The 17,930-nt window shown below is 30.4% G+C and overlaps 1 protein-coding gene across 1 annotated transcript; it reads left to right on the forward strand.

Annotated features, from left to right (window-relative positions):
* Window positions 1-10,254: 10,254 nt before the first annotated feature.
* Window positions 10,255-16,583, forward strand: LOC107845987 (ammonium transporter 2). The gene is made up of 4 exons (XM_016690517.2): window positions 10,255-11,179; window positions 11,839-12,124; window positions 13,863-13,966; window positions 15,859-16,583. Exons 1-4 carry the CDS (start codon window positions 10,532-10,534, stop codon window positions 16,294-16,296), a joined length of 1,476 nt encoding a protein of 491 aa, XP_016546003.2. The 5' UTR covers window positions 10,255-10,531; the 3' UTR covers window positions 16,297-16,583.
* Window positions 16,584-17,930: the final 1,347 nt, after the last annotated feature.

Genomic DNA, 17,930 nt, shown 5'->3' on the forward strand with positions numbered 1-17,930 from the left:
TGATGAAAATATTGTTAATTATGATTCGAAAAGTCGTATGCTTGTAGAAGAAGTTTTATGTTTTTAGAAAAGTTTGATGAAAATATTATTTAAATAAAATTATAGCAATTTTTTTTTATATAAGATAAAATTCAATTGCTTTCAAAATATTAAATATTATGATTTATTGAGATTTAATTTTCTAACACAATTTAATAGAGAAAAATTAAGTTTTTAAAGGTAATTTGAAAAAAAAGAATAATTAATTATAATTAGTTCACGTATATTGTCAGCTAACAGTAGTTTATTAGCATGAGGAAAATTAAGTTTTTTAAAGTAATTTGGAAAAAGGAAATGACTTTTGCAAATTGCAGTTTATTAACACTAGGACTTCATTGGTATCTTTTAAAAACTCACGTAAATTTGTACTCCTTTTTCTTAATCTTACCAAATATTTTAGTACTTTTTTTCACATTCAAAATCTACTAATATTAATTCTTCATATTTTGCTTTTATTATATATTTTAGAATTTTTTAATAATTAACTAATAATTTAGAAAAATAAGTGAAAAGATGATTTTATCTAAAGTAAACTATTTTAATGAAATACAAAAAGTTCGAATCATATTTCTAAGGATATTCACACTTTAATATTACTAGTTTTGTGTACGTGCTTTGCACGTGTGTCTCAAGCCAATCAATAGAACTATGTATAAAAAGAATAAAATTATTAAAAAATATCAATTGAAGTTAAACATGTGAAATTCTATAATATTAACAATTAATAATTAATGACGTTACTTACTTTGAAAGATGTACAAGGAAATATACAATAACCCGTGTATAATTATGAATAATATTATTTATAGAGTTACACATCCAATAATTAAAGAAAAATAGAGGTGTGCTTCGTAATTTTCGAAGTGTTACAAGTTTATAGTAAAAAAAAAAAGGAAAATAATAAACCTTTATTAATTGGTCCTATCTGACAAAAGAAGTTGACTATCTTATGTACGAAAACTTTTTATCTTTATCTCATTCTAGTTCTGAAAATATTGAAGTCGACGATCTTATGTGAAAAAATCTTCAATCTTTATCGCATTCTAGTTCTGAAAATAAGAAGAGAAGGTGGTAATTGAATTTATATTTATAATAGTACAAAAATCTGCATCAAATAAAATACAATTTAATAAAGCTTGGGTCAAATCACACGAAATTCAACGATTCAAATCTAGTTCAAATTTTTTAAGTCCTACGATTTTATAGTAAAAAGGAGGGAAATAACGAACTTTGTATTAATTGGTCCTTTTTGAGAAGAAAAATCTCTCCGTCTTTGAAGTCGACAATCTTCGTCTCATTCTAGTTCTTAAAATAAAAATGAATCCAAAACAAATAGCAATTGCAAGAAATTATATATAGCTTGTTCAAAATAAATGCTTTATCACAATTTGAAGTCATAGAAAGACGAAATTTACCTCAAACTTGAAAGATTTTTGAGTCTTACTCTCACATACAGCACAATCCATATGTACTCTCATATGTACTCATTTAAAATAATAATAATAAGACACATAAAATTGATTTAATTAAATTATCTTTCTCTACGAATGAAAGATTAGAAATTTAGAATAGAGGAGACTGATTACCATTATCATTTTCAAGCTTTTGATGAACATTAAATATGCTTTTTTTTAATTTTAATTATAAAAATATCCAACTGCTGCAATGCACATTATTCCAACTTAAATTATCTTTTTCTCTATACAAATTTTGAAATAATGACCTAAATAAAAGAATGTACGTCAGTTAACAAAATTATGGCACAAACTAATTTATAATTAAAAGCATCACCGAAAAGGGATGCCCTTACAAAAGTCATAAGCTGACGTATGTCAAAGGAAAAGCAAAACTGCATAAATAAAATCATAATTTAAAGCAAGAAGTGTTATAAAATAAGAAAGAATAAAGAAGAAGAGTAGAGAGAATACAGAGAGTAATTCTTATTTCTTCTCTTGAGGGATGAGAGATCATCTGATTGCGTATACAATGAACAAAATCTCTTTATTTATAGGGGAAATTTACTCCTAGTTTGAGTAAAAGACAGATGCTTCAAATCCTAATAGATATCAATCTTGAGGGATGAGAGATCATCTGATTGTGTATACAATGAACAAAATCTCTTTATTTATAGGGGAAATTTACTCCTAGTTTGAGTAAAAGATAGATGCTTCAAATTCTAATAGATATCAAAGTAGATCTGGATAGATTTTGATAGACATTCACTATAATGTAAATATATTTATAACACTTCCCTTTGAATGTCTAGATAGATAATGTGCCTCATTAAAATCTTACTAGAAAAAATCTAATAGGAAAAAAAATCTAGTGAAGGAAAAAGAGTACACATTTCTAACAATACGCATATTGGCTGCCTCATTAAAAACCTTACAAGGAAAACTCAGTAGGACAAAACCTCGTAAGGAAAAAAGGGTACAACGCATATTAACTCCCCCTAATGAGAACATCCTTGAACCTTTTGTAACACCCCGTATTCAAGTACGTGTATTGGCGTATTCAAGTACGTGTATTGATCTTATTTATATGGAATTAATTTTTTATTTTATTTATACCGAAATTTACCCGTCGATGGTTCCATGCGAAGGTTATTGAATAAGCTTTTCAACGATATAAAGATTTCCAAAAACAGATAGGTTTCGGATATAATCGAGCACGTTCGAAATTATAAAATGATGGCTGGGATATTTGGGAATAGTAAATGAAATTCCTGCACACAAACTACTGAGGCCAGCCGAATTTTTAGGTCAACTTCGAACGATCATAACTCCATTAATATAATGAACTGGGAGAGCTTCGACCTATGAAAAGAAAGATCCTTGAGTCTTCTTTCCAATGAAATTGGTTTCATCCAAATCCAACATCTGAGTAAAGAGTTATACTCGTTTTACTTTAGCCTATCAAAATAGATTTTTAGGGTCAACTTCAAATGACCATAATTCCTTGTACAGGACGAACTAGGTGGCCTACTTTATATGAAATGAAAGACCTTTGAATTATCCTTCCAACGATACCAATTTCACCCAAATCTGATATCGGAGCAAAGAGTTATGGTCGATCTACTTTAGCTTATCAAAACAGTCCACCAAAGGACAGATTTGACATTATTTAAATTTTAAAGGCATTTTGGTCTTTTCCTATTATATTATGGACGGGAATATGTGTATATATACATGTATATTAGTTCAAAAACTCATTTTCATCATCAATCATTGAGAAAGAACAAACCCTAGCCAAATTTGACCTTTAAATTACTTTTGATTCAACCGTAGAAATTTCAAAGTAATCCGATAACTGCGTTTGTCATCTCGAGAGCTTTGAACGACACCTATTATTTGTGCAAACAGGATTGCATAATTAAGAGGTGAATTCTAAGGTATGAATATTGTTTGCCTTTGTTCTTTTCCATATGTATATGTGTGATAGAGGATTATATGTATTGGATGTTATTGAAAGGTGATGGAAATAGGGTTATGGACTATTTTGCATGGTTTGGTTGTATCGAATTGTGGAAGGTAGATATGGTAATTGAGTTATGGAAGGTGGGTATGGTGATATACTATTGAATTGATGATTATTTATATCTATGGCTCAATTTGGTTTAATGGATTGGTTGGAAGGATAAATGAATCCAAACTTGATATTGGAGGATGTTGTAAGAATATGCATGGTATGTGAATGTAATTGGAGTATAAGAGGGTTAAGGTGACACCCTTTATGGTGTAATTAAGGCTTACTACTTAACCACTAGTTAGGTGAATTCAAATAATTGAATTGTGACGTTTGGTTGCTAATACTAGATTGCTATATATGTTCATTGTAGATAAGTAATTTGAAAAGACGGGAAGTCTATTTGGGACTAGTATTGAAGGTTGACAGTCAGGTATGTAAAGCATACTCTATACCATATCTTTGGCATGAAAGTGAACAATTGTTCTATTAAGAAAGTTTCCAAAGTTATTCAATAACATGTGATCCATAATGGTTTTATATGATGTCTTACGTTACCAATGAACTTGTTTCCACCCTACAAGATGTCAAGACATTCCAATACTTACTTATTTTCCAAATCTTACATGTTTATTGCACTAATGAATGTCAGAAGGTATCCGGTTACTCAAACAATATCCATGTGCTATTAATGACTCCAAAACATTTCATTGATATACCAATAAGTTTCTACTTCATTGTTATGGCATTGATGACTCCAAAACACTTCATTAATGTGCCAATGAGTTCTTACTTCATTGTTATTGCATTGATGGTCTATTTATATGTCTCTTATTGATGTATCATTGTTTCAAAGTATCAAAAATGTGGTGACGATCGAAATAACAATATCAAAGATTAATTGAACTAAGTGATGGAGGTTCTCTCTTATCGGGTGGTATCCTAGGGGCATAAGCCTATCATGGGTCGATCCCTATTTATGTGTTTATGGGTGGTATCCCAGGAGCATAAGCCTATCATGGGTCGATCCCAGTTAATATGTACTGGAGGCAGCCTAATGGTCACAGTATAGTACAGTAATGATTACAAAGATAATAAGAACGAAGGTAAAGTGATTGAATAAATACAATGTACAGGTTGTCACAAGTTCTAGTAAGTGTAGTTCACTCCTATTACGATTTATTCACTTATTTCTGATTTCTATTGAGCTCCTATATCATATGTGATTATCTATAGCTTTACATACTTAGTACATATTTCGTACTGACGTCCCCCACTGGGGACCCACATTTCATGCTGCAAGCACAAGTACCTCAGCTCATACACCGCACAAGTAGGAGCCAGGATATCCAGCTGATTTTGGTGAGCTCTAGTTTGCTTCGGGGCTTTCTGTGTCATATCCAGTCGCTTTTGGTATTGTATAGAAGTTAGTTATATGGCGGGGTGTGTCCCGACCTTAGTTAAACTCTGTGTATTGTCTAGAGGCTTTGTAGACCTAATGTACAGTCAAGGTAGTGTTTTGTTAATAGACGTGATGGATCAAACGACCAAGTATTGTATATACATATATATGTGAGCTCGAGCTTATACAGGTGATTATTTCCTTTTATATGCGACATGATGTTGTCCGAATTTTGATTTGTCATAGAGGTATGCATGGGAAGTATAAAGTTATGAGTTGGTTCTCCCGAGCCTCCTCGGTTACAGGTGCCAATCCGCCCCAATAGGATTTGAGGCGTGATACCTTTGCATCTCGATCTTGTGCAACATATTCTTGAAAGTTGCAATTGGAGAAGATTTGGTGAATAAATCAGTCACATTGTCAGTTGAACGAATCTGTTGCACGTTAATATCATCATTCTTTTGTAGCTCATGTATGTAGAAAAGCTTTGGCAAAATGTACTTCGTTCTATCTCCATTTATGAATCCTCCCTTAAGATGTGCTATGTATGCTGAATTATCTTTGTATAAAATTATGGGTAGATTGTCATATTTCATACCACATTTTTCTCGAATGAGATGTATGATGGATCTCAACGATACACATTCTCGGCTTGCTTCATGAATAGCTATTATCTCAGTATGATTCGATGAAGTGTCTACGATAGACTGCTTTATATATCTCCAAGATATGGCAGTATCACCATATATGAACACATAGCCTATTTGAGATCGAGCTTTATGCGGTGTATCGTGGACCTCAACCACACACATTGTCAGTTTGCTTCATAAATAGCTATAATCTCGTATGGTTCGAAGAGATGGCTATGATAGACTACTTTGTATATCTCTAAGATATGACAGTATCCCCATATATGAACACATTGCATGTTTGAGATCGAGATTTATGCGAGTTAGATGAGTACCCAACATCAGCATGACCAGTAAGATCGGGACTGCAATTTTTAGAATAAAATAAGCTCATGTATCTTATCCCATTTCGATGTCTCCTAGTAGGAGTAGAAATATACCTTGCTAACATATTAATCGAAAAGGCTATAGACCTTGTAGTATTTGCAAGGTACATGAGTGCATCAATTGCACTAAGATATGGTACTTCATAACCAATCCAATTCAATATATTTCAAATTTCAGCAAATAATCTATTGCTTTGAAAACTCTCCAAGAGTTCCAATGATTTTTAAGCTATAAACTTATACAATATAAGGATTATAAATAAGTTTCCCAGAAACTTTTATATGCTTCAAGCATTTTGAATCCTTAAAAGTTTTTCACATAAGTTTTGTCAAGTGACAATATTCAACATTTCATGAGTGACATCTTCAAATATCTGGACTGCAAATCAAATAAGTTTTATACTTACCAAGATGCATCCTTTCATGTCACTTGATAAATGTTTCTACGTCAACATGCTTAAATAAACGTAGAATTCAGATCCTCGTAATCTTTTACAATATTGCACCAATATCGTATCAAAGATATCGTTAATGATATATTATTTTGTATCGATTCATAATGCGACATAACATTTTGAGATCTCATCACTTCATTATTTTTAGGTACCTGAACCTCTCATAAGGTTTCATGAAGTGTTATGTCGTAGGCTCTTCAAGAATACATTGCCTTTTTATTATGATTATTTGCTCCTTGTTTCATTTGAAACCGATTAGTCTACCGTGCTTCATGCATGCATAGACTTTGTCCTTCAAAGATACAAAATAGGAGCACTTGCAGCTTAAATACGAGATGCTTTCGGCATTTGACTTGAATTATCTTATGAATAAGGATCTTATGATAATTCCTAACATATTTCATAGCTGCTTATAATCTCCCCCTTATGTTAGAAAAACTAACATTCATCCTCATCTTCTTTGAAGAATCCATCTTTGTACATCATGGTATATTCATTAATCGTATACTGCACATCAAGACTATTAGATGGAACAGTTGGTTCATGACCTTGAACCAATTGAGGGGGAAGAAATAATCATAATTTATTGGTCTAATGTATACAAATGCTATTGTATGCAACATATCATATTTCAGACCAACACATGAAGCTTTGTTCTCATTAGCGATGGTTTAGCTATTTATGAAAGACATTCAATGCTAAACCATCATCATCAAGATGAATTATCTTGATTACATAATCTGAGAGTTATGCTTTTAACTCAAATTTATTGAGCAAACAACTTTATGAATGTCAAACGTAGGTTGACAATGAATATACACGTGATCATCTTATTGATGCATCTTTTCAACGTATCACATGATAGGTGAACGGACCCATATTCACCTTTTATACTTCTCAGATTTTAAGGGATCCAATTCCAAAATTAGTTGGTCCAACCAACGTATCATGAGAACAAAAGACATTAAAGTTCATGAAGAATTTTCAAATTCTTCAATATATATTTAATATTTAATATGCACATCTTTAGAAGTAGATTTCGAAATAACTCTTCTCAGTTATTCTGCGTCATTCGGAGGTGAGTTGTGATACCATCACAATCAAGTGCACGTTTGCATTAATAAGCTTCTCATTCCCCAGGAATGAAATATAATCATGCCATAAGCGTATCAAATTATGATAGCTATTACAAAAGCAAATTGAGGCAAACATATGATTTATTGCTACCACATTCAATTCACGAAATAGAGCATATTAATGGGATATATTTCATAACTTTTCATCAAATACCCATTATTTTGCCTTAGCCATCATAAATTATCAATACATGCATTGAGATCCAATCTCAACGTCTTATCCATATAAAGGCTTCTTAGGCATAAATTGATGGGACTTGAACCCAACATATTATCATCCCTTTTAATAATATTGTTCTTGAGGAATAAATTTAAAATATAAATGGTTCCAAACCAATTATTTTTCCCCAAATCCAACAATAATTATATTATTAGTAGCAAAAGATAAACAACATAAGAAATTACAAACTTTGAAATCCTTAAGATTTATAATCTCACCTTGTTTGACATAATCTTACCTTGTTTGACAGAGTCTCGTGCTGATAACGTGTTATGAAACAATAAAGAACGAGAAGAAGAGTAGAGAGAATAGAGAGAGTGGTTCTTATTTCTTCTCTTGAGAATGAGAGATCATCTGATTGTGTATACAATGAATAAAATCCCTCTATTTATAGGGAAAATTTACTCTTAGTCTGAGTAAAAGATAGATGCTTCAAATCCTAATAGATATCAAAGTAGATCTGATCTTGAAGAAAGTTTATAAATTCATGATAAATGTAATTACTTAGCAAGCTTGTATGGAAAATTAAAACTTTCCAGGACGAATGTGTTGACACACTGCTCCTTTTTCTCTATTTGTTGTTCTTGTTCAAGGCCGTACGATTTTAAACTTTTTTTCAAGAATTTGAGTCAGCATTAATTAACCCAATATATATATATATATATATAAAGAAAAATATATATATATATATATAAAAGGAAAATCAATTTACCATATATTTTGCTCTTGCCATGTATATTTAGGACACTTTAATCCTTTAATTAGAAAAATAAATATATGTGTTCTTACCATATATTTGATGACTCTTTAATTATTAATTTTTCTACTTTCTCTTTTCATATGTTTTAATTTTTTTTTAATTTTAAATATTTTAATTATAGTAATATAATAATTAGAAAAAATAAGTAAAAAATAATTTTGTCTATTGCGAAGACTTTTAATGAATGAAAAAAAAAATTCAAATCATTTTTCTAAGGATCACACTTTTAATATATTACTAGTTTAGGTGTACACGCTTCGCGCGTGTATCTCACTTTAATGAATTCAAATGTTATGTTACACTAAATAGGATATTTATTTAAATTGATAAAGATGCGTATAATAATTAAAATCAACATCTTTTGAATATGTAAAGATGGAGAATTTATTTAATTAAACCTAATCTTTACCAAAAAAATTTCTCAAAGTCGATTGACATTCATCTAACATCTGTAAACTATAACAAAACAATAATGATAGAGATATGCAAATAATACAATTAAATCTAGGTTTTACACAAAAATTTCTTCAAAGCCAACGGACATTTATTTACCACCTGTAAACTACAATAAAATAATATGATAATAGAGATATCAAATCAATACATCTAAACCTAAACTTTTACACAAAACTAAAATTCTCTTCAGAAATATCAAAACAGTACAATTAAACCTAACTTTTATACACAAAAATTCCTCAAAGCTGATCAACAAAAATTCCTCAAAGTTGTTCAACATAAATTCCTCAAAGATGATCAATATTCATCTACGACCTGTAAACTACCATAAAACAATACACTAATAGAAATAGTAAAACAATAAAGTTAAACCTAATTTTTACCTAAAAAAAATTCTTCAAAGCCAACCGATATTCATCGACTACCTGTAAATTAAAATAAAATAATATGATAAAAGCAAGTGTTATTCTCTGTTAAGAAGACTGATCTGTTTGTTGTAACTTGATTGTGAATTTGCTATTAATATGGGTGGCTATCAATTTGTGTACTTTTACTCCACATCGTGTATATGTCGATTGAAATTCCTTGCACAACCCTTTGTTCCTACATTTGTTAGGGTAAATATAATTATTAATATTTATGTATAAATATTAAAAATACTAAAGTACTTTTATACGTAAATAAATTATACTACTATCACACATTCCTATTAAAATAAGGAAAGAAAATGGATTCACCTTAATTAAAAAATAGTACACTTAATTTATATTTTTTTCAAAAATATAAATTATTAGTATTTACTTCTACGATTGTATTTATTTGTGAAATATAAGGTACTATAATTAGGACTCTTTAATAATGGTGATTTTTTATTTTTCTCAAAATATATATTATTAGTATTTATGTATAATTGTAATTTAAAAAAAATAGTAAAAAGACGATTTTGTCTAAAAGAAAGTATTTTAATGAAGGGTAAAAATTTCAAATCACTTTTCTAAGGGTCTTCACACTTTTAATATATTATAGATTATAGATATAAATATAGATATAGATATAAATTATAAATATAGATAGATATAGATTATATATATATATATATATTATATTATATAAATTATATAGATATATAGAGAGATTATAGATATACATTATAGATAAAGATATAAATTTTCAATTAACAACAACAACAAAAAAAATTGGTCGAGAATTCGCGGCTTCTTCTTCACACTTTCGGACCAATTTCTGTACTTATGTTACTGATACCACTTCTCTATACTAATAAATTGAAGTTAAAAGCATAGTTGTCAGTGTTATGATTTTTCATGTTATCAGATTTAATTAGACATAGTAAACTGTTATTTTATTTATCAAATTAAGATACAAGAAATTACATGTTTTCTAAGTCAACTTAACCAGACTAGGAAAATTATGTATTTGTTCTAGTCAACTTAATATGCTCTATTCCAATTTGCTTCCATTTCACAAAACAGACAATATATAATTCTCTATATAAAACAAGTAGAAGACTCAAATACTCATCAAATTTCAAGAATTATTGAGGAAGTTCTAATCAAAACTAAGCCATGTCCATACCACAAGGCGCATATCAACCGGACTTACCAGGGGTTCCTCCATGGCTAAACAAAGGCGACAACGCATGGCAAATGACTGCTGCAACCCTCGTTGGTCTGCAGAGCATGCCAGGCCTTGTCATCCTTTACGCAAGTATAGTCAAGAAAAAATGGGCAGTTAATTCAGCTTTCATGGCGCTTTATGCCTTTGCAGCTGTACTGATATGTTGGGTACTAGTAGGCTATCGTATCGCCTTTGGCGATAAGCTTTTGCCCTTCTGGGCAAAAGGGGCTCCTGCTTTAGGCCAAAAATTCTTAATTGGACGAGCTAGGATGCCAGAGACGACGCATTATTTTAGCGATGGGACGACTGTTGAATCTCTTATGCATGAACCTTTTTATCCTATGGCTGCGCACGTGTACTTTCATTTCACTTTTGCTGCGATTACGATGATTTTGTTGGCTGGTTCTGTTCTTGCTCGCATGAGCATCAAGGCGTGGATAGCTTTTGTTCCTCTTTGGCTTATTTTTTGTTATACGGTTGGCGCTTTTAGTCTTTGGGGAGGAGGATTTCTCTATCATTGGGGTGTTATTGATTATTCTGGTGGTTATGTTATTCATCTGTCTGCTGGAATTTCTGGATTCACTGCTGCTTATTGGGTATTACAGCCAACTAATTCCCCCTTTCCCCCCTTTCCTTTCATTAATTCGATTCTGTTTTATTACACCATGACACGTTTTTGAGAGATTCATGATTTAGAGCAATTTTGTTTGCTCAAACTCTTCAAAAGTATTAAAGTTTATGTGTTAGATCTTTCAAAAGTAGCATATTTTTGGAGGTTCCGACATGGGTAAGACAATATCTTTTTAATTTTGGAGCAACATATATAGGTTTAAAGTCATATTATGGAGTAGGCATGATTTAGAGGTGAATTCATAATTTGTAATTGAAGGGTTCAACCAGCTTTAGGTTTTACTGCTAAATTAAACACCTTATAATTTTGAAATTCGGTGTTCAAAATTTTAGTGATTTATAACATATATCTATGCTCTGTAGAAAATAATTTAGTTCAACCTTTTGATTACATGCTCCATCAGCCACTAGAACGAATAATTTTATATACACATACATGGTTCAAACTGAAAGAGTTGATTCTGTTCAACTTGAAATCTGTTCCTCCGCTTATACTCTAATTTCCTATATATGTTCCTCCAACGTTCATTTATGTTGAAGTTTTAAAAAGTTCCAAATATTCTTATTGTTTTTTCTTAATCCATTTTAGTACACTAACTGAATTGGTTCCATATATGGATGTTAGGTTGGGCCAAGATTGAAGAGTGATAGGGAAAGGTTTCCACCAAACAATGTGTTGCTGATGCTTGCTGGAGCAGGGTTACTATGGATGGGCTGGTCAGGTTTCAATGGAGGAGCCCCTAATGCAGCAAATGTAGCTGCCCCTTTGGCTGTGTTAAACACAAATATTTCAGCAGCTACAAGTCTTCTTGTTTGGACAACCCTTGATGTTTTTTACTTCGGCAAGCCATCCGTTATCGGAGCTGTTCAAGGAATGATGACTGGCCTCGCTTGTGTAACTCCTGGAGCAGGTAGTTTAAGCTCTATGTACCGACAATTAGGGGTGTTCATGAGTCGGTTTGGATCGGTTATTGGTCAAAATCATAACCAAACCAACTTAGTCGGTTTTTAAATTTCTAAAACCAAACCAAACCAAACAAAAAAATAACCGTCGGTTTGGTTCTTGTCGGTTTAATTTGGTTTGGTTCGATTTTTTCGGTTTATAACTTTAGCTAATGATAAAAGTTGAAGATTAAAAAAAACAAATTCAATCTAATATATGAGATGTTAATCGAGTGTTGTATCTCAACCTTAAAACTAAGATGTTGTTAGGCAAAACTATAAATAACGCTATATGAATGCTTCTGAAAAATATTTTAAAACTACATTTAATAGAATGAAATGATAAAACTCCCCAAAAGGTGAACAGATAAACTTCTTGCTCAACAATGTTAAAAAAGAAAGTTAAAATTAATGATTGTCTATAGTCAAATGAATATCGACTATAAATTTCAATATACAACAAGATATTATTTTCACAATTAGTATTATTTGTCATTCAAAGTACGGAATTCATTTAGAATCTCATAAGATATTATCAACTAGATGAAGACATGACGTAATGTGTTACGACTAAAGTTAAATCATGATTAAAATATAAAATGTAACAAGTATTTATGTTGTATTTATGAATAGTACATAAATAATTATAATATATATATATATATATATATATATATATATATATATATATATATATATATATGTGTTGTGTTTTTTTTTTTTGTTTTTATTTTAGAAAATAAAATCAAACCAAATTATTATCGGTTTTTAAAATTCAAAACCAAACCAAACTAAATCTAATCAAATATCATTTTTTTTAATTGGTTTGGTTTGGATCGCGGTTCGATTTGATTAAAAACCAAACCATGAACACCCCTACCGACAATTTAAAAATATTTATACAATTAGATTGCTTCTATGATAATTACAAGTAAATTTGGATTATAAATATCATGTAACCTATGAAAACGAAAACTAACATGCTTGATAGAATAGGTCAAATTATACTAACAAATTAAGTAACAATACACTACTAGTTATTATTTTTAACTTTGTTGTGTAACTTATTCCCCAAGACGAAGAAAACTTGTTAATTTGTGTATTTATTGCTCCAATGGATCACCAATTGTCTAAGGTGCAAAAATATATTACTAATCCCTCTTCTATTGTCCAACAAGGAAGATTTATTGCTATTGAAAACATGCAAAACACCAATATTAGGAAAATTTATATTAGGAAAATTTAGGAGTCAAATTCTGTCAAAAATTTGAAGTCACTTGAAAGATATTTTAAGAAAAATAAAGAATAATTTGCTTTCTCTTATAGGATCTCTAAATATCTACCTTTGCCTGTTATTTGTAGGGAGAAATCCTTTTCGCCATGTAATAATACTCTCATTGTACTATTTTATGTGACAACATTTGATTGAATTAGTAATTTTAAAATAATACAAAAGCTTGTGACATGTAAGACAAAAGTATATAAAATATCAAGAGTTTCTTTTTTAGATGAGCGATGGTGATGGTCGTGTCTTTTGATTTTAGATGACTAATAGTGAGGACGGACACAACAAATCATGTCATTAAATGTAAAGTAAGTAAACAAAAATTAAATTATTTTCAAAAAAAAAGTTATCATATAAAATTGGGTCTTACTATTTAACAAAGATGTTATTAATTAATTAATTATTGTTGTTTATTGATGTAGGAGTGGTGCAAGCTTGGGCAGCCATAGTAATGGGAATACTTGCTGGAAGCATTCCATGGTTCTCTATGATGATCCTCCACAAAAAGTCAACTTTTCTACAGAAGGTAAGATAATTGTACTTTAATATTTCATTTTGGCAGAGACAACTTGTCCTAGAGTTGGTTAATTGGCTTCATATATGGTTGTTGAAATTGAATGGTATGTATGCTATTATAACCTATCCAACTTTTTCCTGTCCCTACGGCTCTTACCACGTTTACACGAATCAAGGAGAAAAGTAGGTAAGCTCAAGCTTGCTTTTTTTTTTTTTATTTGGCTGTGGTTAGGTACACGAGCAAATTTTATTGTATAATATTGACTCCCACATTGGTGGCTTAGTCATATTACTTAATCTGCCCCTAGTGGGATTAGCTCTCCTCTTTAGATGTATGACACTGATACTATTTAAATATCAAAGATTTAAATTAATTAATATGGAATGAAATTACTTCAACTAAACAACATTAAACTTTTATATAAAATAATTTCTTCCATTGTTTTATTATAATGAGTTACGACTTAAATATTTTATCTATTTTTTATTTTTTTTTGAATAAGTTTATCTAACAAAAAAATCATTTTATATTTTTTTTGATATTTTTGATGGCAAAGTAATTTTCAATACTTTTTATTTAATATCTATATGCTCTGAAAATTAAATTTTATGATTTACAATTTTTTTCTTCGTAAAATAACTTATTTAAATTTTGATTTGAATTGGCAGAAATTTACTCTACAAAGAATTGTTTTTAAAAAAGTTATGAATAGAAAAATCAAGTTATGTATAACTAACAAAAATCATTTATTGTAGTGCTAAAAAAATTGCTGAAATATGGTTTTTAAAAGCTAAAATGGGATTAAGACTTAAATGATAGTAATATATATCTTTTTAACCATGATTATGGCACTAGATTACTTAAAAATCTATATCATTAATATTTAAATTAGACAAGTGTCATAAATCTAGAGGTCAACTTGGAAAAAATGGAGAGGAGCCAAATCCAACCCCTAATAACGATCCTTTTCGTCTATCGAGAGTAATTTTGACTAATTTTCGAAGCTGAATTTAATTAGATCAATTTAATTTTTAAAATTTAAATTTAAATATTTAAAAATTATACAAAAAATGCTATAGGATTTCATTTTAATATAATGAAATAATACATTTTAAAATATTAGTCAAAATTCATATAATTTGAGTCTTGATAAGTAAAAAGTATTACATAAATTAAAACAAATAAAGTACATGATTTTGAATACACACTTCATCATAAGCTAACTTTTGGGTTACTCTCAATTCCCATTTTCTTATAATATAGAACACTTGTTACACCCACTCTGTGTACCAAGTCCAATGCTTAAGTTTACTATATATGATCATTGGAAAATACTTGTTCACACTATATATACTTGGTCAAATCATATAATCATATTTAAGTGATAAAATGTTGTCAACGTGAATGTTAATTAATCACAGTTTAGTGATAAAAGTTTATAGGCCAAAAAATGTAAAGTAGTCATGTGTAACCTAAAATAATCTACAAGATTCCTTAGAACTTCAATCACACCTCTTCACAATTTCAATTACTGTGAAAATGGCTTCTTTGTTTACTTGTTCCTAATATTAAAAGGATTTAACTAATATATACTGAGAGTGTAAAATTAGTTTACATTGTCAGTGTGTGTTAAAATGTTGTAGCAGGTTTACTGCCTTGTTATTTTAGTAGCTAATCCCAACTATTAGGATGGTTATCTGTAGCTATATTTTAGATCACGACATGATAGCATACAATAGATTGTGGCCCAGCCCTTCCCTGGACACAGCGCATAGCAGGAGCTTAATGCACCCGACTGCACTTTAACATGATAGCATACAAGTTCTTTACGCTGTCGGTATGACGGTGTTGCAGAAAGTACCCCTATTTTGATAACTGAAATCCTTGTTGTATAATAACAGGTGGATGATACACTGGCTGTGTTTCACACTCACGCTGTGGCAGGACTTCTAGGGGGTTTATTAACTGGTCTTCTGGCTGAACCAAGTCTCTGTAGTATTATTCTTCCAGTCACCAACACAAAGGGTGCATTTTATGGTCGAAGTGGTGGAATTCTTTTCCTTAAACAAATAGTTGCAGCTCTCTTTATCATTGGCTGGAACATAGTTGCAACGACTCTAATCCTACTTGCAATAAGGTTGTTCATCCCATTAAGAATGTCGGATGAGCAGCTAATGATTGGGGATGACGCTGTTCATGGAGAAGAAGCCTATGCTCTTTGGGGTGATGGCGAGAAATATGATCCCGAAAGACATGGTTGGCAAGGATCAGCTTCTCCACCAGAGACAACACAAACTGGTTTTGTCAATGGAGCTAGAGGAGTGACAGTTAATTTATAACATGTTATAAGGGGCAAGCAGCCAGGGAATTCACTAGTAATAGTTTGTAAATTTCATTTGGCGCTCTGAGATAATACATCTGTTGGTTTACACTATACAGAATTAGATCTGTACGTTTTATAAGGTGCATATGGAAATTACTGGAACTTTAGAGAAGGCGTCTAGTTGTGAGGTGAGTGCTAAATATCCTGTAAATAAACTTAAAATTCCCCCCAGTTTGTACACTATTCTTTTCTATAGGATATTTCATGAAGTAATTCAATAAATTTTATGTTTTATTATTCTCATTCTCTTAGCATCATTCCCTTTTGTCTCCCAAATTTTCAATCATCACATTTTTAAGGAGCTGAACATATGAGACAATTCAGCCGTCTTCGGGTTATATGAATAACCAGAGGCTCTATTGCAGAAATAGGTAGACGCCATTAATATGTCTTAAGAGGTTTACAGAAAAAGAGACGAAGGTTAAGGTTATATGAACAACCGGAGGGTCTAATGGGCTCCGGTTGCTGCAAACTTTGAATGAAAATGAAAAAACTCTAACTGAAATGACATGTTATCTAGATCGGAAATAAAGCTGTTAGGGGTTGTTTGATTTGAAAACAAGTGATATTGGGATTAGTTATGTTGGGATAAGTTACGAAGAGATAAGTTATACTGGGATAAGTTATACTGAGATTAATTATGCTCACATTATTTTTTATTGAGTGTTTGGTTTGTTGTATTCAAAGTAATACACATGCTATAATTTCTAGGAATAAATTGATTGATTACCAAAATACCCTTCATCTTATTTAACTTTATATATATATTCATTCTTAAAATTTTTTATTATTTTTTAGAGAAATTAATATATATAAATAAATATAATTTATATATTTTACAACCATTTTGAACGGTAAATGCCTTTATATTTTCTAAAATATTTAATTGCGAAAATAAACTAAATTATGCATTCAAATTATAGTACGAATAATAAATTATAATAAATTTAATTATGTTAGCCTGAGAAATATAATAAATTATGCACTCAAATTATAATTGCTGCACAGAAATATTTTTAGTAAAAATTTTAAATTATGCACTCAAATTTTAGCACTCAAATTATGCGTATGGAAGTGAAAAATCAAAGAATTTAAGGGTAACATTGTCATTTTTTGGTTTTATCCCATGTACGAATAATGTTGGGATTGTTATCCCACCAATTGGGAGGATAACTTGTCCCGGGACTAATTATTAGTCCCAGGATAAGTTATCCCAAATATTTACAACCAAACGACAGATAAAAAGTTTTATCCTGGGATTATTATTTTATCCCGAAATTATTTGCAAACCAAACGGCCCCTTAGAGTGAGTGCCCTACTGATTTTAATATTATACGCTACTGGTTGCCTATATGTGGAACAAATAAGCTAACGTGGTTCACAGAAGTAAAACTTGAACACAGTATTTTTACGTAGAAAACACCCGGCTCAAGAAAGGTGTGAAAAACTACGACCTGTACCTCTATATGATTTAACCCCAACTTCACTATATCTCTTGAGCCTCAACAATCAACAAATTACAAGACTTCTTGTAAACTAGGAGTTAAAACTTCTAACTCCTATTTCTATAAAAACACAAATCTTTTCAAG

Source organism: Capsicum annuum, chromosome 10 (genome assembly GCF_002878395.1).
Source record: "Capsicum annuum cultivar UCD-10X-F1 chromosome 10, UCD10Xv1.1, whole genome shotgun sequence".
Taxonomy (NCBI): domain Eukaryota; kingdom Viridiplantae; phylum Streptophyta; class Magnoliopsida; order Solanales; family Solanaceae; genus Capsicum; species Capsicum annuum.